This window comes from Nomascus leucogenys, chromosome 5 (genome assembly GCF_006542625.1).
Source record: "Nomascus leucogenys isolate Asia chromosome 5, Asia_NLE_v1, whole genome shotgun sequence".
Lineage (NCBI taxonomy): Eukaryota > Metazoa > Chordata > Mammalia > Primates > Hylobatidae > Nomascus > Nomascus leucogenys.
The window spans coordinates 34,182,859-34,208,843 of record NC_044385.1 but is presented as its reverse complement, the minus strand read 5'-3'; the positions used below and the strand labels follow the sequence as shown (position 1 = coordinate 34,208,843).

At 49.2% G+C, this 25,985-nt stretch overlaps 1 protein-coding gene across 4 annotated transcripts in view; it reads left to right on the top strand.

Moving 5' to 3' along the window:
* Positions 1 to 25,985, top strand: part of VASH2 (vasohibin 2) — a 41,000-nt gene that overhangs the window by 2,761 nt on the left and 12,254 nt on the right. For 3 of the 4 annotated variants that reach the window (XM_003265120.3, XM_030812893.1, XM_030812891.1), the window contains 5 exons: positions 7,848 to 7,936; positions 12,394 to 12,450; positions 12,943 to 13,017; positions 19,229 to 19,610; positions 20,573 to 20,688. In XM_003265120.3, the coding sequence (XP_003265168.1) occupies positions 7,884 to 7,936; positions 12,394 to 12,450; positions 12,943 to 13,017; positions 19,229 to 19,610; positions 20,573 to 20,688 (683 nt within the window). In that variant the 5' untranslated portion in view covers positions 7,848 to 7,883. The remainder of the gene's footprint in view (positions 1 to 7,847; positions 7,937 to 12,393; positions 12,451 to 12,942; positions 13,018 to 19,228; positions 19,611 to 20,572; positions 20,689 to 25,985) is intronic. The other variant, XM_030812892.1, reaches the window with a different exon arrangement.

Genomic DNA, 25,985 nt, shown 5'->3' with positions numbered 1-25,985 from the left:
ACAGAATCCCCTCCTTTTTCTGAAGATCTCTTGGGAATGGGGAGCTTGCTGCTTCCCAGGGCAGCTGATCTTAGGCCTGGCCAGAGTTGATTGTTAGGAAAGACCAACCATAAATCCTCCTCACAGCACCCTCCCACCCCCAAATCACATTTCATCACTGATTGTTGTGTTGCTTTTTGAATAAGGGCAGAGCATTGTCAACTTCCTTTGCTACTCACAGCACCCTTGAATGTATGAGAGAGTGGTGTTAGGATGGAAGGGACTTGAGTAGAAATCAAGGAACTGAATCTTAGTCTTGGTTGTATGACATCTAGCCTTGTGCCTCACTTAAGTGAGGTCATTCACTTAAAATCTCTGTCCTTAGTTTTCTCTTCTATAAAATGGGAATAGACCAGACTTTGTAAGTTCTTTCCAACTTTAAAATCTCATGATGTTATGACCTGTGAGTCTCCAGGTCGCTAATGCTGATCTGTGTGATGCTAGAGGTCTGCTGGACTATCAGCCCTCAGGACTGACTTTTTCTATAATTCTGCTTCTGCTTCTTCCTTTGGCCTTCTTTGTCCACAGATAGCTCCTTTTGCCCTTTTTCTTTTTTCTTATTTTGGAGACAAGGCTTTCCTCTGTCACCCAGGCTGGAGTGCAGTGTGTGATCATGGCTCACTGCAGCTTCAACCTCCCAGGCTCAAGCAATCCTCCCACCTCAGCCTCCTGAGTGTAGCTGGGACTACTGACACGTACCACCCAACCTGGTTAACTTAAAAAAGAATTTTTGTAGAGACAAGGTCTCACCGTGTTGCCCAGACTGGTCTCGAACTTCTAGGCTCAAGCGATTCTCCCTCATTGGCTTCCCAAAGTGGTGGGATTACAGGCGTGAGCCACCGCGCCTGGCCTTTTGCCCTTTCTTATATGTCATAGCTCCTAGACCAACTCACCCTCCTCCTTCTGAGACAATTCCTAGTTTGTCATTAGTCATTTGCAAGCACATATGAAACACAGGATTCTAAATCATGTCTGAGCAGTTTAGAACACAGACTGCTACTTCCTGAGGCCTGTACCTGATTTTTCCATTATTGTAGGTGAATGCTGTGTTCTTAAGAAAGTGTTCCCTTTTTTTTTTTGAGATGGAGTCTTGCTCTGTCGCCCAGGCTGGAGTGCAGTGGTGCGATCTTGGTTCACTGCAACCTCCGCCTCCTGGGTTCAAGCAATTCTCCTGCCTCAGCCTCCTGAGTAGCTGGGATTATAGGCACGTGTCACCACGCCCAGCTATTTTTTGTATTTTTAGTAAGATGGAGTTTCACCATATTGGTCAGGCTGGTCTCGAACTCATGACCTCATGATCCGCCTGCCTCAGCCTCCCAAAGTACTAGGATTACAGGTGTGAGCCACCGCGCCCAGCCGGTCTTCCCTTTTTTACACGGTGGCCACATCATATTGTACTTTTCATAGTAACTAGAAGGTCACATGAAAACTGCTTCCAAGCCAGGAATCCCCAGCCCAAATGTGGACAGTCAGCTTTTTGGCCCTAAATATAAAGAACTTAACATTTCTCTCACATTGCATCTTAATGGTTGGTTCTCTATCCCCAATCCTATCACGGTATCTCCCCTGACCGTGACATTCCCCAAGCCCTGACCGCTGCCTAGGCCTTAACATGGGAAGAGCCTCAAAAGCTCCCTTTTCCAGGGGCCACTCGTCTCGGATTAGAGGGCTATTCCTGTGCTGAGCATGGCAGACTCTTTCTTCTGTGGTCAAGTCCTTTTCTCCATCAACCAAATCAATATCTTACCAAGGAATTCGTACAGAAGAAGGGTGGTAGGTTGGCGGCGCTGGTAAAAGCTTGGCAGGCTTCAGGGGGATTAACCATTTTTGGCCATTGAACATAGACTAAGAAGCAAAAGAAGTGGATGGGGGAGGTTTTCAAGGGCCTGCATGGAGGACTAAATGACACTTCATTTGACTACAGGACATTCCCTTAGCAGCCATGGTAACTTCTGCCTGAAGGTCCAGATGTCCCCATCTTGCAGGGATTCCCCTGCTTTGAGATCCTCCTTCTAAATTTGTGACTGTAGGCCTCTCCCCTGGTGGTTGTTGAGTCTGAAGTTAGCAGTTGACCAGGTCAAAGGCAGGATTTTTCAGAGACTTTAAGGAAACAGCAAGAGTCAGTTGGAAGATAATAGCAGATGGGAAGCGAGGCTCAGAGAGAGTGGCCAGCCCAGAAGAAAACAGTGGGCATTCTAGGAAAATTCTAGGACAATCCTCCTGTTTCTTAACAGCCTGGAACTGGACTCTCCTTGGGGCAGAAAACCAGGATGGATTCAGCAAGAAACAGCAGTCGGTTTCTTGCAGACCTCACTTCTTGTGCCTTATTCTCAAGTTGATTCCCAATTGGAAAATAATTCGCATTTAGAGGACTGAGCTTCACCTGAGTGAAGACACGGGCGTGTTTGATACTAGAAACCTGGCTGCAGTCAAGGCTGTTCCTGCCCGCTGCCAGCTCTTGCGGGCAGCTCCTTCCCTCCTCAGTCCTGGACCGAGAACCTTTCATCTGTCTGTCTGTCCCGCACCTCTGTCCCAGGCCATTCACAGATTCCTGGCTGCCTCTGTTGCAGGAGCCTGGGGCCCATTCTGGGCTCACGGGTGCTGTTTTGTACTTCTCTTCCCAAGCCGCCAAAGAAGATTTTTCTGCCTGGTGCCTGCATAGTGTTTTCAGAGTAGGGATGACAAAAGGTTTTGAATTCCCCTTGCTCTTGTTAAAGATTCCTAGTGCCTGGGGTTCTTGCTGCCTCTCTGGCTCCTTTCCTGGTCTTTCCCTTCTCTCCCACACGGCAGTGTCAGTTACACAACTGTCCATCCGTATCACTTCCCTTGCATTCTTCCCACAGGTCAATTGTGCTTCACAAGAACAGAGTGGAAGAGAGGCTGCTCACGAGAGCCTTGCCTGTGGTTTGTTTCATTGTTCTTTCTCTTGAACACCATCTTTCTGTCTACTCCACTCCCTCCTCCTGCCCCCTAGCCCTCAAGTTTGCTGGGGCCCCCACCCCTAGAAAACAGGCACAGTGCCTGTGTGAAGAGGTTGGTTTCGATCTGTTTCCTCTAGATTGTGCCTTCATCAGCCTGGCCACGGCTGTGGGGCTAATGTAGGCAGCAGGTGGTAAGACCCTTGAGGGGAAGGGCTACAGAAAATCAAAGTCAGAGTTTCAGGTAGTACAGCAATTGATGAAATCTGGCAGGAAAATAGCATGAGGAGGGATTCTGCAGACCCCAGTCACGAACAGAAAAAAGGGATACGCCCTGGGCTTTTCCTGAAAAGGTTGCACCAATTTATGTTTGCCTTGATCCTCTAGGAGAACATCCTTACCAGCATTGGGTATCTGCATTTCAGCACGTTTTTGCTAATTGGAGAGGTGAAAAATGACATTTTGCAGTGGCTTTAATTTGCATTTCTTATATTAGAGCACTTAAACAATTTTTTTCAAGTATTTGGTTATTATTTGCTTTTCTTCTTTTGTGAATTGTCTTTTCATGGCTTTTAAAATTGTGAAGATATATACATATATATGTGTATCATACAGTTTACCATTTTCACCGTTTTTAAGTGTGCAACCTTCACATTGTTGTGCAGCCATCACCACCATCCATCTCCAGACGTTTTTCATCTTCCTAACTGAAACCTTGTACCCATTCCACACTAACTTTCCATTTCCCTCTCTCCCCAGCCCCTGGCAACCACCATTCTACTTTGTGTCTCTATGACTTTGACTACTCTGGGAACCTTATATAAGAGGAATTATTCAATATTTGTCCTTTTGTGATTGGCTAACTTCATTTAGCAAAATGTCATCAAGGTTCATCCATGTGATAGTGTGTGTCAAACCGTCTTTCCTTTTAAAGGCTGAATCATGTTCCACTGTATACCATCGTATATTCCGTGGTACTCCACATTTTGTTTATTCATTCATCTGTCAATGGACACTTGGGTTGCTTCCACCTTTGGGGGCCATTTTTATTTCCACTGAGGCCTAAAGAGTTTTCTTGTCACTTTGCATGAGCTCATAATGAATTAAGGATATTAACTCACTATCACCAATGCATCCCCAAGGAGCAGTGAATGTTTTCATCCTCTCCATTAAGGTGAGAAGGTATCTTCATGATGTGAAGCTCCCAAGCTGAGTGTCCAGGGACTCTGCTGCTGCTGATTCTGTTTTCCAGTTCCAGAAAGTTTGGATCATTCAGGTTTCCCCAGCCTAGACCCCTGACAATATATTGGTGATGAATAATAACACAGCTTACACTTTTTTTTTTTTTTTTGAGATGGAGTCTTGCTCCGACACCCAGGCTGGAGTGCAGCGGCTCAATCACTGCAACCTCTGCCTCCCAGATTTAAGCAATTCTCCTGCCTCAGCCTCCCAAGTAGCTGGGTTTACAGGCGCCTGCCACCATGCCCAGCTGATTTTTGTATTTTTAGTAGAGATGGGGTTTCACCCTGTTGGCCAGGCTGGTCTCAAACTCCCAACCTCAAGTGATCCACTCACCTTGGCCTCCCAAAGTGTTGGGACTACAGGTGTGAGCCACGGCACCTGGCCAACACAGCTTACACTTAATGAGCACCATATGCCAAGCCCCAAGTTGCCTACTTTTGCATTAGGTCATGTAATGCTTACAACCAGCTTGGAAGGTTGGAAGTAGGTGATACTATTCCTATTTTATCAGGAAGAAAACAGAGGCTTAGAGAGGTCATGCAGCTTGACCAGGACCCACAGCTAGTAGGTGGCAGAGCAGGGCTTTGGACCTGGTTGGTGTGTGTCTCCTAATGACACTCCAGGAAGCCCACCTGGTTTACAGTCCATGGCCAGTGGGAACGTTGGCAGCCCGAGGCGCTGGTTGGAAATGGACCCCCCAGGCTGAGCCCAGCCAGCTCTCCCAGACATCAGAGTGAGCTGTAGCCTATGACATCATTCCCTCTGCGGTCTCCGCGCCTCCCCGCCACTGTCCTGCCCCCAGCTGGGACTTGGGGAATGTATACGTTTGTCCTCCCATTGGGCAGGAAGTGTGGCCACAGCTCCTGCACTCTGCTCACAGCCAGGCTGAGGTAACCATGCAGCTGTTTTTAAAAGCCCTTGGGCGCCATCGGGTTGCTATTTTGAGGACCAGCTGCCGTCTGCTCCCACCCTGCCATCCAGCTCTTGTGGGCTCTGTTGGGCTTGAGGGGGGTTGAAATAATTTGGTGGTCAGTCCTTCAGCAGACTCTTGAACCAAGTCACTGGCTACAGCAAGGCTCTGGCCTAGGGACAGCCCTCTGGGGATCCCTTAGGTGGCTGGTGTTTCCTCGGGGCATTTTCCCACACTTATCAGCTTTTCTATTAAAGAGGTTCAGACTGTGCTTTTCTGTGCAGAAATGTTTATGTCTTTTTTTTTTGAGACAGGGTCTTGCTCTGTCACCCAAGCTGGAGTGCGGTGGCCCATTTATGGCTCACTGCAGCCTTGACCTCCTGCGCTCAAGCCATCTTCCTACCTCAGCCTCTTGAGTAGCTGAAACTACGGGCGTGCACCACCATGCTCGGCTAATTTTCTTTTTTTTCTTTTTTTAGTGATGGGGTCTCGCCATGTTGCCCAAGCTGGTCTTGAACTTCTGGGCTCAAGCGATCCGCCCACCTTGGCCTCCCAAAGTGCTGGGATTACAGGCGTCAGCCACTGCGCCCGACCTGCGTATGTCTTAATAAACTAGAATTCCCCTCCTCTCTGCCTCTGCTCCTGGGCTTTCTCTCCCGTTCATACAGGGCCTAAGCTTGAAACATAGGAGGTGCTAAAGACATATTTGTTCGCATCTCCCCTTCTCTCCTCACTTTGTGAAATCTCTGGCACATTTTTTACATAGAACACTTTCTAGTGTATGTTAGGGCAGAAACATAGGATACACTTTACATTTTGACTTGCTCTGTGTGTGTGTGTGTGTGTGTGTGTGTGTGTGTGTGTGTATGTGTCTGTGTGTCATGGGAGCAAATATTCAATGCCTTGCCCCCTGAAATGACTCTCTCAGACAGCAATGTGATTGATTTGGGTTGACACGTTGTAAACAAAATGGAGCTTGCAGAATAGCTGTGCCTGAGTGTGCACACACACTCACATTCACATGCACATTCACACACACACACGCATAATACCTTGGCTGTAATGCAGGAAGTGTGATTCTGATGAGTTTCCTTCCAGCTGAGGAGGCAGTTGCTGTGAAGTTGGACATTTCAAAGCCAAGAGAGAATTGAGGCAGTGAGAGGAAAGGAATGTCAAGGAGTATTTGCAGTAAGTGCAGCCAGCGGGGTGGAAGTACGGAAAGACCCCAATGCCCAGGCGGGGGGGGGGCAGCGTGCCCTCAGCCTCACACTGGGGCTGGCACCTGGAGAGCCAAGGAGAGAGCCTCAAACAGCCTTAGGCAGTGGTCTGGCTCTGCTGCCTGGCCTGGCTGCACAGGGCCTTCCCCTCGTCTCCCCAGCGGAGTCCCCTTCCATCAGCGGAGCACCAAATCCCCAGGGCCGCCCTTGCCCTGTTTGCTCTGAGGATGGGTCTCATCCGTCCTCAGGCCCTTTCTGCTTCTCCTTAAGTGGCGTGGCCTGGAGGAGCCTCCTTTCTCCTTCCCAGCAGCAGCACTGCTGGAGCTCCACCCACGTGGGCTGAGATTCTCTGTCACCAAGGACCCCAGGGAGAGACAGAGGTCAGAAGACCAAGAAACATATAGGTGAAATAAAGCAAAAAACAAAACCAACCAAGAAAACCCCAAACCGTGCCTGGCTTTTCAGCAGTGACTTGATTGGACGTCCCTGTCCGTTCTTGCTCTTGGCCTTCAGGGTACGGCTGCTCAGAGCCGAGTGGGTGTCTTAGCTCTAAATTCCTGAGAAGAGGGACCTGCTTCCCTCTTTCCAGTCCTTGCCTGACTTTGGTTCTTTCTCTTCCTGGCAGGGATTAGGACTTTGTCTGTTATGTTGTAGACATTCAGGGAGTGTTGATTGAGGGGCAGACTAGGAAGTGAGTGTGCTGATGGAGCTGCTGTGAGGGGTAAAGTGGTAAGATGGCGTGTGAGTCAGAGGAGCTGCACTTGTCTGGGGAGAGTCAAGGCAAGAGGAGGGATCTTCCCTAATCCTTCTGGGGTGGGACTCAGGGAAAGGGACATACTGGGTGTTGCAGGGAAGGTAGTATTGAGATGCGGCATTCGTAGTGCCATGTTGCAATTCTCTAGGGCATCATTCACTTTATTTACTTATTTAAATTTTAGAGATGGAGTTTCACCGTGTTGCCCAGGCTGGTCTCAAACTCCTAGACTTATGTGATCCACACGCCTTGGCCTCCCAAAGTGCTGGGATTACAGGCGTGAGCCACGGCACCTGGCATCCATTCACTTTATATTCTGTGTAAATGTTGCCCTGCAGTAGAGCACTTGTAGTGGATCACCATTTGCCGTGCAGCAGGCATTATGCAATCATTGATGGAATGCTTTCGTGTCCGTCCTGGGCCAGGCTCGGCAGGGGGACACAATAGAACATAGTTCTTCACCTCATGGAGGCATTAGGCTCCTGCAGGGAAAAAGGCTGTGTTCACACAGCACGGAGGGCCATAGAGAACCACCATGACTCAGAGGGAACTCAGAGAGGGAGAGCTTCAATGAGGGACCCACTGTTCCTGGGAGACCTCATGGAGGAGGCACTGCTCAATCAGGTAACCACGCCAGGGTGACCATGCTGCCTTCGGCTCTCAGGAGCACCTCTCTCTCTGGTGGCTTCAGCCCTCTGCCTGTCCCCAGAAGCTGGGCCCCAGAGCGCCTCCTTAATAAACACCTCCTCTTCTCTATTTTTCTGCAGCCTTCAATACCCCAGGTCCCAAACTACAGGCTGTCGATGACGATCCCAGACTGGCTCCAGGCGATCCAGAATTACATGAAGACCCTACAGTATCCTTCCAACCAAGGTCTGAGCACACCCAGCCAGGGGACAGGCATGGTGATCGCAAGCCTGCTGGCAAATCTGTCCCCAGCTGGTCATCAAAAGCTCTCTAAGGTTGGTGAGGCCAGGCATGGAGGGATGTCCCAGGTGGGAGTCTAGAAAGAGTGTGCATGGAAGTTGTAATTGCAGTGACCCAATAGGGCAGGCTGGTTCCCCTTGAGCCCTTCTGGCTTCTCTTTCTCCCTCCTCTTCCCTGTCCTTTCCCTTTTTCCCCTGAGCACCCCTCTTCCTTCTATCTTCTCTTCTTTCTCCACTTCCTTTCTCTTGGGCATCTTTATTCCCCTCCTCCTGTTCTCCTTCACTGTCCTTGTTTTTGAGATGAGGACTTGCTTTGTCACCCAGGATGGAGTGGGTTGGTGCACTCTCAGCTCACTGAAACCTCCACCTCCTGGGTGCAAGTGATTCTCCTGCCTCAGCCTCCTGAGGAGCTGGGATTACAGGCATCCGCCACCACACCTGACTAATTTTTGTATTTTTAGTAGAGACAGAGTTTCACCATGTTAGTCAGGCTGGCCTGGAACTTACCTCAAGTGATCCGCCCCCCTTGACCTCCCAAAGTGCTGGGATTACAGATGTGAGTCACCACACCCAGCCCTCCACTGCCTATTGCCTTCTTCCCTCCTACTCCTCCATTTCTTTTCTCTTTCTCTGTTTTGCCCTCATCCCTAACTGCTCATGATCTACAAGAGGCCCACCTGGTGCTGCCTTTGTTTCCTCAGGTGACCCAGGCTGGTGACCTGCTTGATTCTACATGAATGGTTCAGCTTCTGGGATTGGGGGCCCTCTCCCCCGACTCAAGCTTGGAGAAGACCTAAGAAAGTCACTGGGTTCAGTATGAATTCAGACCAGCTGGTTTGCTCCCTTTCTTCTCCGCATCCGCAGGTTGTTTGCAGTCAGGATTAGATCAGTTCTGAGAACTCCCACAAGCAGCACTGTAGGGACAGAGGGGCAGGAGCAGGTGGTCCACCTGCCCCTTCTGGTATTTTACAGAGGAGTCAGATGGGAAGCTGGACCCCAGCACATAGTCCAGGAGGTCAAGCTTCTGTGGACCGCTATCCTTCCTCCGTAAATGTATAAAACATAGCCTGTTCTACAAGGTCCCAGGCACATTGACTGGCTTTCTGTTTGTCTGCCCATACCCAGCCCTGAGGCAGAAAGGATTTCAGGGGGCACTGCACACATGCCCCACATGTCCCAGAAAAGCCCCTCCATTCTATGTTATGGCAAAAATCTTTCCAGTGGATTTTTGTGTCTTCCCTGCAGGGACCAAACACTAGCACCTCCCCCACAGGGCTTGGTGTTACTAGATCGGAAAACACCAATTTCTGCTCATTTGGGAGATTACTTGATTGGCTTCTCTGTTTTCACTTCACGGATCATCAACTCTCCAACATGGCATCTTCCCAGTAAAATCCTAAAGCAATATTAGGAGGAGGAGGTAGCGCCGGCCTCCAAGAGTGAGACTGGCGGCCTTGGCCCTTGGAAGGCTATCTGGTGTTTGTGCTGATCCCCACTCTGGGACCCGCATGGGGAGTTCCACATGGTCCCAAGGCACAAACTCCTGCCAGAGCAGACCCGGACCCCAAGAGCTGGCCCTTTCTGGATGTGACTGACTCCTCATAGGCTATTCTAGAAGGTGACAGCAATTAGAATGCCTCCCCACCTCTTTTATTTTTTTAACTTGAAGTCAACTGATTATAGGCTTTAAGACTCCCCACTTCTATCTAGGACATGGTCTTCACAAGGATCAGCTGGCTGAGAGTTAAGAGAATTAAACTCGGAATGCATTGATGGGGCAAATTTGCATGTGCTTTACATATCGTTTGCTCACACTGCTGTAAACCTGACAGCATATTCTCTGCCACGTTTTCGTGGTTGCCCTGAAGGATCTGCTTTTCCATTTTTCTCTTCTCTGACTCATTATGACTGCGAAGGTCAATGACCAACAGCATCACTGACTGCAGAGAGGGCCAGAGAAGGGAAGCACCAGCAGGCTGCGGGGTCCTGCTCCCAGCCCCCTGCCCACTGGGGCCACTGCACGAGGAAGGCAGGGCATCCACTTTTCTACCTGCTGACCTGACTTTTATCTAGTTCCTTGGGACTTCCTACTGCTTTGTTCTGGACACAGTGACAGGTGCCAGGATATGGGGACTGGTTGGCGTCAGTCCTGACTGTGAATGTGCTCAGCTGGCAGTGGGGATAGGAAAGGACAAATCCTGCCTTCCCCTCGGACATCCTCAGCAGCAACCAACAAGCGTGCTGGTGTTGCATGGGGTTCTGGAGAGAGGTGCCGTGTGAGCTCTGCTGGATTGAGGGAGAAGCCTTCTAACAGCAAATTCGGGCTCAGTGAGTATCTCCCCCTCAGGGCGTGTTTAGAGCAGATTTCTCCCCAGCCCACTTTCAGGGGCTCAATGATTAACTCTGAGGAACTGAAAGAAGACGTTCAGGTACACTTTTTAAAAATTATTTTACTCTATGTTTGTCTCATTTGTTACACTAGATGTACAAATTAGATATGTGAGCAGAGGAAAGTTGGGCATAGAACTGAATTTTCGCCAATTGAATTCTACTTTATGTACCAGGAACCTCGTTGCTTGTATAAAATTTTTGGTGAGGTAAAGAAATCACTTCGCAATGAGAATATTTAGCCCTTCATGTTCCTCTTTTACCTCTAGGATCTTGTATGTTGTATGTTTTAAAAACTGGGCAAGCCTGTATGGTTAGTTGTTGTTCTTATGGCCCAGGTCAGTAACTCTCAAACCGGTGATCTTGGGAGGCCCCCCAGCCCTCACCCTGAAGCTTCCTGCTCAGTCATCTAAGGTGAGGTTACTCTGAGTAGCATCCGGGGTTATGAACCACGGCCTGAAATCAGACTCTTCAGGGCTGGAGCCCAGAATCTGCTTATACTGAGCTCTTCAAGGGGTTACGTGTGCTCGTATCTGAGTGACCAAGCACAGCTGTGCCAGGAGAGGAATCCCAGCCCTTTTCAGGAGGGATCGAAGTGCCGCTAGGCACCCCTGTCACTGTGGGGCACCCATTGACTCTTCCACCCCCACCTGGCCTGCAGCAGCTCTGGGCATAGAAGTTCAGGCTTCATTAGCACCTTCCCGACATGCACTTTTCCTATAGGCTTTTGTTTGAGGCAGAAGAGCAAAACCTACAAAGCAACTTCTCATTAGGCTCAGAAAAATCAAAACCCAGTCCTCAGAGAGCACGGCATCAGGGAACTCTCCATCTCCTTCAGAACAACTTGGTGCAAGCTGGTCAGTCCCTGAGACCTCTGGGTAGTCAGCTAAATCCCGGATAGTGAATAATGGTGCAGCTTCTCAGATTTAGTAATCAATGCCAAGTGCCAGCACAGGCATGAAAAAAAGTGACATCTCCACAGTAAGCCCTGCTACAGAGTCTATGCACTACTGAAAAGCCCTACTGCTAACAATCCACCCTTTCATCCTTGCTTCCATCCGACCCCATCCACCCTTCCATTCCATCTATCCACTCATTCATCCATCCACCTTTCCATCCATCCATATATTCATCCATCCATTCATGTATTCCTCATTCATTTAGTAACATTTGTTAACTTGCATATGTTGGGTTTCTGCCAGGTTTTTTTTTTTTTTTAGACAGAGTATCACTATGTTGCCCAGGCTGATGTGCAGTGGCAAGATCTTATCTCACCATAACTTCCGCCTTTTAGGTTCAAGTGATTCTCCTGCCTCAGCCTCTTGAGTAGCTGGGATTACAGGCCTATGCCATTACACTTGGCTAATTTTTGTATTTTTAGTAGAGACTGGATTTCGCCATGTTGGCCAGGTTGGTGTCGAACTCCTGACTCAGGTGATCCACCCGCCTCAGCCTCCCAATGGGATTACAGGCATAAGCCACTGCACCTGGCCTTCTGCCAGATTTTATGGGTGATATAAAGATAATGAAAGAATAGTTCTATCTAGGTATGGTGGTGTATACCTGAGGTCCCAGCTTCTTAGGAGGCTGAGGCAGGAAAATCACTTGAGCCCAGGAGTTCAAGAGAAGCCTGGGCAACATAGAAAGATCATGTCTTAAAAAAATTGTTTTTTTAAAAAAAGAATAGTACCAGCTCTCAAAGAGCTTGTAGTCTATCTAGTAGGTGAATTAAGACAAATAGTCAACTACCCAGAATACAGAGCAGATTGAAAAGAGCTATTACAAAGGTCCATGGTACTTTGAAGCCTAAGTTAGAAATTAGATTTCCAGGGCAGGATAGTGAGGAGTTAGAGGCTACTAGCTACCTTCCGGGTGCTGGCGACTTCTGAAAGCCCTCGCATCCTCATCTCATTGAGAAATCAGAATGCATAGCTTTCTCTGCCACATTACTGGGACCTTTGGAGTTTTCTGTCACTTTCCCTTTACATACTTTACACAGATATAATCACACAGGGACCCAGTTCTTTGAAATTAGGAAAATGAGACCGCTGAGCGGGTAAGTGGTGCATGATCTATGGGCCAGGTGACCTCTCTCCTACCTTCGAGCTGCCAGCTTCCTCTCCCAACCTCTATTTCTGTAGCCCATGGCTCAGGTATCCTAGTCTGTAAGGGGTGGAGGTGGAGGGTGCCCCAGGGCCAGGTTGGAGGTGGGACTGAGGACTGAGCAACTCTGACGGCGGAGCTCAGTGGTGAATTCTAACTTCCAGGGTGGAGGAGGCTTGTAAACTCTGCCTCATGAGGCTTCCTTTATTTGTTCTATTGTAATGGCCCCATCCTGGGGCATTGGGAGGGTGCTATGGAATATTGGCACTAACTCCAGGAATTAACTCTTGTGCTTTGGTGCCTTCCTGTGAGACGACTTCTCCCTTTTCCCTCCGTGCTCCTGCGTGGTTCCTGGTGTGGGGACAGGCATGCTGATGGATTGACAGACTGACCGAGTGTGTAATTAAATAGGTTCTGAGATCCTCTGCTGTGCTCTATCCTACAGGTTAATGGAAACAGCAAAAGAAATGACTCGAGAGTCCTTGCCTATCAAATGCCTTGAAGCTGTCATCCTGGGCATGTATCCTTTAAGTTTTGTACGCTTAGTTTACTCCATAAAGGCGGCTTCACAATGGGGCTGGTTGTGCCTTTAACATTGTAAATTCGCAGAGATGATGCCCATTATCTCCTTTGAGGAAAGTGTCAAACCCCTCTGGTTCATCTCTTTAACTTTCACCATGTAAAATTGAACCAAATCAATGCTTGGCTTCTTGGACCAATATTAGTCTAACCTGTGAGCTGCAGCCTCCATCAGGGCCAGCTCTCAGGCCAGTGACCTTGCAGACTCACTAATCACAAGGAGAATTCTAACTTGGAGGGACTAGAGAGAGTGTGTATGTGGCTGTTCTTTGCATTAATATGACATTGCAGCAGGAAAGACAGTCAAGGGGAAATGCAATCAGAGCCAAGAGTGCTAGTATCCAAACCCATCTCCAGGGAAAAGTCTTTGAAAATTCAGTGATGTGATCTCAGCTCACTGCAACCTCTGCCTCCCAGGCTCAAGTGACCTTCTGACCTCAGCCTCCTGAGTAACTGGGACTACAGGCACATGCCACCATGCCCAGATGATTTTTTTTTTTTTTTTGTATTTTTGGTAGAGTTGAGGTTTCACCATGTTTCACCAGCAGGCTGGTCTCAAACTGCTGAGCTCAAGCGATCTGCCCACCTCAGCCTCCCTAAGTGTTGAGATTACAGGCAGAAGCCATCGTGCCTGGCCTGCCAGGGAAAATTCTAAGAGTGGCGTGTGGAGGAGACCAAGCAGTGGTGGTGTATTCTGACTTGACAGAACCTACAGCTAAAACAAGGGTCTAGCTTCTCCCACACTTTCTGTTCCATTTTTCACCAGACTCCCAGCTCTTCAGCCTGAGAGGAATATGGTGCAGAGAAACCGTGATGGCATCAACATATTGGTGGTGATGACCACCTCCCTTACACAATAGTCTCATCCCTGCACAATTTTATACATTCGAGCATCATGCCATTGGAATCAACCACAACCTTTTGAAATTGTGGGGATAGACCCAGGAACAGCCTTTGAGTCTGATCTGCCACGATCAGATAGAAGAGCAAAGATGCTCCGAAGTCCTGTGGGATGGATGGCTGGAAGGGACAGTGGAAAAGGAAACACTGCAAGACAGGAGCTTGAGAGATGGTCCCAGGCAAGATCAGTTAGGTCCTTGAGCGCTGTGCTGAGAAATAACTTTTTTCCAAAAGGCAACGGGCAACCCAGATGAAAGCTCTGAAGCAGAGGTGCGGCATGCTTAGGTATATGCTCTAGAGAGGTAGTTCTCCAAAGGACAGGCTGAAGGATGGATTGGGAAAGGCTGGGCTGGATCAGCAAAGCCCATTGGGAGCTGTTACATGAGGGAATGGTGAGGCTAGACTCATGGCCCTGGGGATGGGAATGGATTTCAGGGAATGGTTTGAAGAGCTATCAAGGAGATAGAATGTATAGGACTTGCAGGACAGCTAGACGCAGGAGTCCATGAGGAAGGAGTCAACATCTCCAGGTTTCTGAATTGGGCAATCGACTGCGGGATTAGCTGGAGGAATGACAGTGGCAGAGAAAGGATATGCGTCAATGCAGACCTGAACTAAGACAGTGCCAGTGAAGGTGGAGGGAAGGGATGGAGGCATACATCATCACCACCACTGGGGGACTGCTTAGATGGGAGGAGTTATTGGAGAAAGGCAGTGACTCCACATTTCTGGCTTGCATGATAATGCCACAAGGGAAGGACTTCAAGGAGAGGATCAGATTTAGGGAAAGATGAGCTCAGATTTGGTCATGTTAAATTTGAGGTGCCTCATGGGATGTCGGAATGAGGTATTTGCAATGTGGAGCTCACAGGGGAGCCTGCACTGGAAATGCGAATTTAGGAGCTGTGATTAGGAGGTTGTGCTTACTGTTCAATAAGTGAGAAGAGAAAAAGATCAAAGATGAAATCAGTATTTTTTGGTCTAGTTTGGCACAAAGAGCCCATGAAAGAGACTTAAGAAGGAAAGTCAGAGAGGTAGAAAGAAAACCAGGAGAGAAAGGGGATGGAGAGGTCAGTGGAAGGACATGGCTCAGAATAAGACTGGGGACAGGAGGATTGGTCTAGTCTGTTTTCTGGGTTTCTTGGACATCTTTGTGGGAAGGAGAATCTCTGTGCCTCTTTGCAGTCTGTGGAACACTTGCAGGCCTGATCTGAAACCAGATTGACCACAGGTGCCTTGGCTGACATTTGAAAAATGGAAACTTGAAACTTACTGAGGCCCCTCTCCAACCCTCTTGCCATCCTCCTCCCTGTTTCCCACAAAGGAGATGAAATATGTGCCTGGGGAACCCAGCAGGAGGCTGGGAATGGGGGTCGGGGCAGCAGATGGCTCAGGGCCCCTACTCTTTAGTGGCAGGAGTCAGCCACAGCTGTTCAGCGAAGCCTCCTGCAAGTTTAGTGGGGGCAGATAATTGGCTGGGGATTTGCTGGTGGAAGAGATCAATGAAGGGGAACATAAGCCCAGGCCCTTCATGGGATAGACAAGCTAACCTCAGACTCTTTGTGGAGGGGTATCTGAGTGCCTCTGGATTTAGGTCATTGAAATGACCACCTCCCTTACACAATAGTCTCATCCATGCACAATTTTATACATTCGAGCATCATGCCATTGGAATCACCCACAACCTTTTCGAATTGTGGGGATAGACCCAGGAACAGCCTTTGAGCCTGTCCAAATCAGAGAGAGTGTGCTTGTGGTTTTCCTTTGTTCTTATCCTTCTGACATTTCAGAAAAGTGCGGGAAGGTAGAGAGCTTCAGTTCACACTGCTGAACTCAGGGAAATTTGACTCTTGCACACAGACAGGAAACACAGACCCGAATTCTTCTTTTTTTTTTTTTGAGACAGAGTCTTGGTTTGTCGCCCAGGCTGGAGTGCAGTGGCGAGATCTCGGCTCACTGCAAGCTCTGCCTCCCGGGTTCATGCCATTCTCCTGCCTCAGCCTCCCCAGCAGCTGGGACAACAGGCTCACTCCGCCACGCCCGGCTAATTTTTTTGTATTTTTAGTAGAGACAGGGTTTCACCGTGTTAGCCAGGATGGTCTCAATTTCCTGACCTCGTGATCCGCCCGCCTCGGCCTCCCAAAGTGCTAGGATTACAGGCGTGAACTACTGCGCCTGGCCCGAATTCTTTTTTTGAGACGGAGTCTCGGTCTGTGATCCAGGCTGGAGTGCAGTGGCGCGATCTCGGTTAAGTTTTTGTATTTTCAGTAGAGATGAATGTTCACCATGTTGACCAGGCTGATCTTGAACTCCTGACCTCAGGTGATCTGCCCGCCTCAGCCTCCCAAACAGACCTGGATTCTAAAAGTTACAGCATCTCTGTCTTTTCTCGTTGCTTTTGTCAGCATCCCTGGGTCCTGCTTTCCACTCGGGGATAGTGAAGGATACGAATGGGTTCATCCGTCTGTGTCTCCCACAGGCCCTTCTGCAGGTCCTGGCTCGACAACTTTGAAACTGGTTGGCTTGGCTGCTTGGATGCCTGTGTCCATCGGCCTGTCCTTCCTTGCTTTCTGTTTTTTTGACTTTGGCCCAGAGTTCAGGATTCATTAGTTCTGAGCCACTTCTTTTTATCTTGCGTAAGGGCATGCGCATGCTTTTACATGCATGCTAGAAAGGTAGATCTTTGCTTCCAAATTATCTTGTGAACTATGGCAGGTATTTTGGGGGGCCTCACTGGCTATGGTGGGGTTTTCTTGTGGTACTAAAGCACTGTGGTTTATTAAAGAAACAGGTTCATTATGAGAGGCAGGTTAGGAATAGCCCCAGGAGGCTGGATGCCAGAAGGATGATCCTGGGCTTGGCACTGATGCTCCCGCTTCCCTGGAAATGTAGGTTACTCCCCTGCCTGCCTCCATACTACCTCACCACCTCCCTCTCCATTCCCAGTTGCTCCAGGTCCCAAGGCTTTACCAGTTGATGTCATGATGGGAGAAATCCTCAAGATCAGTTACTCATGACATGAGGGACTGGTGCTCTCTCTTGTCTCCTCCCCACTTCTCCACCTGGCTGACTACTTATCCTGTAAGATGAATCCCAGTGTTACTATGCTGAGGCCCCTCCTCTGTCCACCCAGAGGTTGCTAGGCTTGCCTTTCTTGTAGCACACTTCACATTGTGTTTTGGTTTTTATTGTGGTAAAATATAACATAATTTACCATTTTAACCATTTTTAAGTGCACAGTTCAGTGACATTAAGTGCATTCATAATGCTCTGCAAAATGACCACCATTCCGGCCAGGCGTGGTGGCTCATGCCTGTAATCCCAATGCTTTGGGAGGCCGAGGAGGGAGGATTACCTGAGGTCAGGAGCTCGAGACCAGCCTGGCCAACATTGTGAAACCCCGTCTTTACTAAAAATACAAAAATTAGCTGGATATGGTGGCGGGTGCCTGTAATTCCAGCTACTCAGGAGGCTGAGGCAGGAGAATCGCTCAAACTTGGGAGGCGGAGGCTGCAGTGAGCTGAGATCGCACCACTGCACTCCAGCCTGGGTGACAGAGTGAGACTCTGTCTCAAAAAAAGGAAAAAAAGGCCACCATTCCTCCCCAGAAATGAAAGCCCATACCCGTTAAACAGTACTCCCCATTTCCCCCTCCAGCCCCTGCCTACCACCGTTCTACTCTCTGTCTCTATGCACTTGCTACTCCAGGTACCACAGATGAGTGCAATCATACCATATTTGTCCTTTTGTATTTGGCTGATTTCACTCAGCATGTCTTCAAGGCTCATTCTGCACATTGCAGAATTTCCTTCCCTTATGGGGCTGAATAAATTCTATTACATGTATGCGCTACATTTTGTTCATCCCTTTATCCATCGATGGATATTTGGGTTGTTTCCACCTTCTGGCTATTGCAAATAATGCTGTTCAGAGCATGGGTGTACAAATACCTGTTGCGGTCGCTGCTTTCAATTCCTTTGGGTATGCACCCAGAAGTGGAATTGCCAGGTCCTAGGGTAATCCTATTGAATTATTTGAGGAATTGCCATACTGATCACATTGTGTGCATTCTGAGTCCATCTCCCACCAGACCTCCGGAGAAGGGCTGTGTTCTTACCTTTGGCTCCACAGCCCTACCTGGCAGGCTGTCGGGCACAGCAGACACTCAGGGTAAGTGTTTGTCACACTGACTTAAGCAGCTAAGGAATGCCCTTGTTCCAGCCCCAGAGAACTTGCCCCAGAAAGCAGCTAGGAATTTATGTAAGAGGACTCAGAAGGATGTGATTTCACTCCCTAACTGCCAGTTGATCTCACATGATAAAGTGAAGAGAAAGCAGGTACAAAACATTTTTAGAGAGTGGAGCCATCCGTGATTAAACCGAGGGCAGAGGACAAGGCTGCCACCAGTGCTGTGGATGGATTCTGTCAGCATCCTTCTCTTCGGGACACTTGGATTAGCTCTGCACCGAGAGCAGCCCTTTTAAGTGTAAGGCAGTGCGCATCCGTGATCCAAGGTTCATTCTTTCTGTAAGCATTAAACAAGCCCGTCTGTGTACCAGGCCAGTGCTGTGCCCAGGGGATGCCAGGATGTGAGACACAACCCCTGCTCTCACAAGATACAAACAGTTACAATACAGGATGGGTAAGCACCAAGTGCCATGGGGGTTCTTGTATGTTTTGGAAAGATGATCCCAGGCTTGGTGCTGCTGCTCCCTCTTCCCTGGAAAAGCTCAGGTTATACTCCCCTGCCTGCATTCACACTTCCCTGCCACCTCCCTCTGCATTCCCAATTGCTCCAGGTCCGAAGGCTTTACCAATTGACTTGGGGTGGGGCGGGGAGCAAGAATACCTAAGCTAGGACGAGGAAGGTCAGGGAGGCATGACACCCAGGAGAGGGGAAGGGATGGTCATGAGGCTGTTCCAGGCCGGGGTGCAGCCTGTGTGAGTCCTGGGAGCAGAGGGAAAAGTGCCTTGTTATTGTTTTGTTTTGCATGTATGTAATTACTGAAGAAAATGACAAGTTTTTCTTTTTGTCTCATATTAACTTGGTTTGGATATACAACATATAGTAGATAGTCAAAGATAACAAGTGAATCCTTTATAAAAGGATTAGTCTGGAAAAGTTAGATGTGGGCCTGCTCAGAGGCAGGGGGATGGACTCACTGACCCCTTTGGGACACTTTCCCTTCCTTTGCTTCCAGGCTCCAAATTTTCAAGGTCTCCTTTCTCTTCCTTGACTCAGATTGTCTAAGCTACTTAACCAATGGACAGCCTTCCATCGAGCGGTTCCCCATCAGCTTTAAAACCTACTTCTCAGGAAACTACTTTCACCACGTTGTGCTGGGGATTTACTGCAATGGCCACTATGGCTCACTGGGCATGAGCCGTAGGGCTGAGCTGATGGATAAGCCATTGACTTTTCGGACTCTGAGTGACCTCATCTTTGACTTTGAGGACTCCTACAAGAAATACCTGCACACAGTCAAGAAGGTCAAGATTGGGCTGTACGTCCCCCATGAGCCTCATAGCTTCCAGCCCATTGAGTGGAAGCAGCTGGTCCTCAACGTCTCAAAGATGCTGAGGGCTGACATAAGGAAGGAGCTGGAGAAATATGCCAGGGACATGAGAATGAAGGTGGGTGCTGGGAAGACAAGGAAGCCATGTAGGAGAGCTCTTCTCCCATTCCTTTCTCTCTGCCTCTTGCTCCAGGCCTCATTTTTCTAGGATGGTCAAAAATTTCTTGAGGTTAAAGTCTCTCTTTGCATATACTACTGCAAAGAAAGCCATCTAAAATCAATTTAGATGTGACAGATCTAAATCAGATCTAAAGTGTTAGTCATTTTATATTGAAGCGCTAGTTTGTTCTGTTTTGTCAATGTAACAGGGTGACGAATTGTACTAGTTTGCCTGGAACTGCGGGTTTTCCCAGGACATGAGATTTTCAGTATTAAAACCTGGAAAACCTTATATGCCGGCCTTATATAGACTATACTCATACGTCCCTCTTCCCCCTCTCAGTTTTACCTCCAAAGTGATGTGATTCCCGCTTGTCCATGTCCCTCCAGGGCTTGTGCAGTCACTAAGAGAAAAGGATTATGCTGACTTCAGGCCTGGCTATGTTTAGCACTTGTGGACTTGTCATCTTTACTCTGCAGGACCTGGGGTGGAGATTCCTGATCAATTAAAACCATTCTGTCATATGTGTGGGATGGGAGCATCAGAGGAAGAACAAGCTGGTTTCTGGGGCAATGTAGATGAGACTTTGCCTTCGTGAGGAGAGGAACTTGCCAAGCAAACAAACACAGCCCCGGGGAGACTGAGGCATTGGGCTGTGTTCCTCTCTCCACACGGCACAGGGAGCACAATGTGACCATCTGTATATCCGTCTTGGAAGTGGTGCCCTTGCTGCTTGACAGCACAGGACGAGAGAGGAATGTGTGTGTCTCCAGCCTCCTTTTTTAGAAGTCTTCCTGCTCAATGCCTTCTAAACCATGGCATCATGATTGGGCTGGGGGGTGGGATGTGGTGCTGGAAGAATACCTGAGGGTGGAGATCCTTTAGGAACCAGGGTGATTAACTCCTCACATCTCCTTCAGATCTTGAAACCTGCAAGTGCTCACTCTCCGACCCAAGTGAGAAGCCGGGGAAAATCCCTGTCCCCCAGAAGGAGACAGGCAAGTCCCCCGAGGAGACTCGGCCGTCGAGACAAGTCGTGAGTAATATTTCCTCTTCCCCAACTCAAAGCCCAACACAAACATTCAAGGGGTTGTCCTGGCCCATGGGGACAAAGCTGTGTCTTGGGCCTGGCATTTGAACCTGACAGCAATCTCCAGGAGGACTGCCCCTCATTCAGGGGATGTCTGTGGAAAAGGATCCACTGTGCACATCACCCCCATTGCCACTTCTCTGCTGTCAGTTGCACACAAACAGAGGGATAAGCCCCAGGCAGAATGAGGTGAAGAATAGCCTGAAATGCAGGTGGTCCGGAGGGAGCCTTGGACTTAGAATTAGGAAACCTGGGGCTGGAACCGGCGCAACTGCTTGGGGATGTCTTTGTTATCTTTCTGGGCGTAAGTTTTCTCACCCATAAAATGGGATTGTTAGAATTTATGAACTTTCCTAAAATTCTGTAGTCCTCTGTACCCAGCAGAAAGTGTGATTACCATCAGTGGACGGTGGCATCAGAAACACCCACCGGCTCATCTTCTTCCTTGTCTAACTCTACCGTCTCCGTTTCAGCCCTGAGGCCAGTGATCCCACATCTACTTCTTAGATCAAAATAACCCACTTAAGCAATGACAGATTGGAGATGCTGGGGATGCCCAAATTCACCAGTGATAATCTGCTGGCAAATATTTGAACTATAGCCATCCTGGGAAAAAATACTGCTTTTCTTAATAATAGCAGCATGCTGTGTCACCCAGCCTCTTGCCGTGCTGGGACCATGTGGCACAGTGCACAGGGGCCTTGGTTGAATCCCAACTCTGCCACGTGTTAGCTGTGCAGCTGGGCACATCCTTCCTCCTCCGGGAGCCTTGGTTTCTTCATCCATGAAAGAGTATCAGATGCTCTCCTTGCCTATCTGACACGGTGGTTTGTGAAGATCCAAGTAGATGATGTAACGAGAGTGACTTGTCAGCAGTGAACTGCTTTCACACAAGCACATTATCATCATCACATCAATCCTGTACAGTAAGCAGGGAACATTTTACAAGTTTTGTTTTCAGGTAAAGAAACCAGGACACAAAAAGGGCTTGTTATCTTGTAGTAAGTTCTGTAGCTGGTCAGTGAGAAATGGGGCCGAAACCCAGGTCCTCTGATTCTGGGAGGTGGCAGGGCAGAGTCGGGGAGGGTTCTGTTTTCGGAAGAACAGGACGGGACGAAGTATTTTCATTTCCAAGGAAGGTTCTTTACTTGCCCCATTCCACGTCCTACAGCCAGTCCTGGGTTCAGCAGGTACTGCCACGAGGGCCTTGGTGACAATGGCTGTCGTTCTGGGTTGGAAAGGAGGGTGTGAGGTGTGAAGCAGTGAGAGGTCAGGTGTTCCTGGTAGCAAGAGAGGCTGAAGATGAGAATAGTTTCGGCATAGGTTTGTCCTTGTAGGGAGCAGGATGGCTTCCAACCTTTCACACATGACCTCCTGACCCCAATCCTCCCCCTGATGCTGGCCACTGCCCTTGACCCTTGACCCCTAACCTTAGCCCTTACCCTATCTCTCTCTCTGTCTTTGATTCAAACATCAATTAACTGCTGTCACTGCATAAAGTAGCGGTTGTCTCAGAGGACTATGAACATAGAAATCTTCCCAGAGGGTCATTTAGCACAGAGTGAGTGACCCAGCAATAGCAAGTTGCTCATGAAACAACTGATTTTGTCTGATTTATTATCTGTTTTGCCCAGGGAGGGCTGAGTCATTCCCTGAGGAGCTCCCAGTCTTCAGCAAATGTCGAGCAGAGTCTATAAAAGCCTGCCCTTCCCTTTAGACTCTAGAATCCAGAGGACATGAAGGCCCAAGCATTCTGCCTGGCAATGGATTCCTGCACAGAATGGTGGCTATTGATTTTGAAGACTAGTCCTGGTGGATCCATTTTACTTGGATCCACAGGGACTTTGCATTCACAGGGCCGTGTTGAGTTTTTAACCAGGAAACGTGACCATAAATGCGAGGGCATGGTAAAGATCTTAGAAACCATGGTAACAGGATGATGTCAGGAGTCAGGAGGTGCTGGTGGCTGGTTTGGGAAATGTGGAGGAAGGAGAGTTTGAGTTTGGATGATGGGATGTGGGGTGCATCTTTGGCATCAGGGGAGCTGCTAAAAATGCAGACCTGGAGTTTGAGGAAGCTGGGGGATAAAAGTCATATTGGAGCCATCTACTTAGAATTGCCAGCTGAAATGACAGCCAGATAAGTCTGTGAGCAAAGAAAGAAGAGAAAAAAGAAATGGCCGGGCGTGGTGGTTCACGCCTGTAATCCCAACACTTTGGGAGGCCAAGGAGAGATAATTGCATGAGTCCAGGCATTTGAGACCAGCATGCCTGTGCCACATAGGGAGACCCTGCCTTTACAACAACAAATTAGCCAGGCATGGTGATGCATGCTGTAGTCCCAGCTTCTTGGGAGGCTGAGATGGGAGGATCGCTTGCGCCTGGCAATTCAAGCCTGGATAGCGCCATTGCTCTCCAGTCTGGGTGAAGGAGTGAGGCCCTGTAAAAAAAAAAAAAAAAAAAAAAAAAGTGATGACAAGGCCCTGAGGAAGCCCAAGAAAAAGAGCCAGAACAGAAGATGGAAAAGGAACAGTCAGAGAGGGAGAGGATGGATCAGGACTGTGAGTGCACCTGCGCCTGCAGAAGACAGCTGTCAGAGTGCTGCAGCCGTGAGTGCAAAGCTACCTTCTGGTGTTGAGGCACCACTTGCCCTCTGCCCTCCTGCCCATCTGGCACACCAGAGTGGGCCTGGGAATGGGGAGAGAGACCAGGGAAAGGGAGTGGTTGCCTGAGGTCAGGAAGGAAGACCTGCAGGAAGAGGGCATTCTCCTCCATTACCTTCTGTCCCCCATACCCCGGAGTCGACCCCAGCCCCACTGGGGGAAGCACAGGAGCACAGAGGTGATGGCTCAGGGCTCAGCAGTGAAAACATAAGCTTTTCAAAAACGATGAGAAGTGGCCACAACAAGGTGAGGAGGGGTGGGCTTCAAGAGGAAGGAGGGAAAGTAGTGGGGGAAGGAGAAGCGCTATGGACTGGGGTGACATTTAAAGAGGCAGTGTTGAGAGGCTGAGGAACCAGCCTGTGAAAGGGAGTGAGAGTGAGAGCTGATGGAGCTGATGCAGGCCAGGATTCATTTATCAAGAAGGAGCCCTGAACAGAGATGCAGCAACCTGATTTCTGTCTCCAACTCTGCCATGAACCAGCTTGCGGCTTTGAGCAAGCTGCGTCTCTGTGCCTCACCTGCGTAAGGGGACAGGGGACTTAGAGCAGATTATTCTAGGTAGTTTGTAAACTCTATAGAGTTCTCCTGGGCCTTTCGTCTTTCTAGAATTGGAAGAGACCAGAGTGTCTTTGGACACACAGAGAAAATAACCAGGAGAAAGAAATGGATGTTCAAGAACAAAGGGATTAATGGAGGAAGATATATGAGCAGCTGGGGTCACATGGTATGGAAGGCTACAGAGAGGGCTTAGAAGGTGGTGGGTGGGGGAGAGGGTAGGGCAGAGGAAGGGGGGGGACATTAGGGAGAGCTTGACATACATGAGGAGGTAGAAGTTGAAGGACTATACCTTAAGTGGCCTTTATCCTGCCAGTGAAGGAGTTGAAGAAAGGGCCCAGCTGAGGACAGATAGATAGGCCCTACAATCCTGTTCTTACCTCTGAGTGTGCACCAGCATCACCTGAAGGGTTTGTTGAAACAGAAGACTGCTGGACCCCTTTCCCAGAGCTTCTGATTCAGCACATATGGGATGGAGCCTGAGAACTGGTGTTTCTAATGATGCTGATCCTGCTGGTCTGGGGACCACACTTTGACAGCTACCGTTTGCTTCAGCCGCAGGCCTCCACCTGTGTTCGATGAATCAGAATGGGAAAACTGAGTTGGTGGTTGACCCTGAAAAATAACAGTCACTGGCTGAAAGTACTGGGTCTGCTGAGAGGGTCAGATAAAGCCGTTGGATGTGATTTAGGGGCTCAGCCTTGTCCAGTGTCGCCTGGATCTCTGGATAATGAGGTTGTGGAAGCGAAGTTAGGGGGTCTGACCCTGCGCTGGCTCCCATGTTTGGGCCCCAGTGAAGTCATTCTGGGAAGGGCCCAACTGTTCACTCTCCTGGGGGCCAGACCAGGCCTCCGGTCCTTCATCCCCTAGGCCATGCCCATACGCTAATCTCTGACTACTTTGTCATGCAGCCAAGGCAAGTGACCACCCCTGCGCCTGCAAAGGACAGCTGTTAGACTGCGTCAGTTGTGAGTGCAAAGCTATCCACTCTCCCGCTCCCCTCCTACCCTGCCGGCACATCAGAGTGGGCCTGGGAATGGGGAGAAAGTCTGGGGAAGGGAGTGGTCGGTCACTCGAGGTCAGGAAGGAAGACCTGCAGGAAGAGGGGAATTCTCTTCCATCACCCTCCTCCCTCCATGCCCCAAAGCCAATCCCAGCCCCAGTCGGGAAAGCCCCAGGAGCACGGAGGTGATGGCTCATGGTTCAGTGAAATCATCAACTTTTCAAAAAAGGTGAAGAGTGACTGCCACCTGCCTCAGAATCCCCCTGACTCATGCCCCTGCCCTGGAGCCCTTCCTCCCGGGTAAATATTGATTCCCAAAAGTCCTCCTTCCTAAACTGCTCCCAGTAGGTCAGAGTCTTTGGGGTTTTTTTCCCCACAACTAGGGCCGAGTGGCCTTGGAACAGTTTGACCATCCACAGAGCCCAGTTGGCTTGTAGGTGCCCGTGGACAATTTTGTATGAGCAAATCCAGTAAGACCATGGTTATTCTTGGTGGCAGAAACCTTTGCCACTTCTTTTCTCTTTCTCTAGCACTTGGAGGTTGGGAGGGAACTCTAGAGGGCACATCTCTCAGCTGAAGTTTCAAATGGATTGAGGTGTTTGAGGAGGGAAGATTCTCTCCCTAATTCCCCCGAAACTTTGACTTCTGAGTTGCAGGGCTGGGGAAGGGATTGCAGGCGCTACTGTGTAGGAGGAGAGGGAAGAGAGGTGCGGGACATGAGAATAAGAAGAAGGGCTGTGAGAGGCCACAAGCACTGGATTGCCAAGCCCCAGCTTCCCTCTCTAGATTCCAGCTCCCGCCATTCTGCCACACTAGAACTCAGGACAGCCGCGTTCCTGGAGGTATGTTTGGAGAGAAGCAGCTCCTCAGCTTCCACCCATGGCCTTGACCAAGCAGGCTTTTCTCCAGGTAATCTTGCTTTTGGCGAGGAAATGAGAAAGTGACAAATATGGTCTTGACCCAATCACTCCACAAACTCTGAGAATCTTACTGTAACATGGCCAGGACTAGGGTTTGGTGACT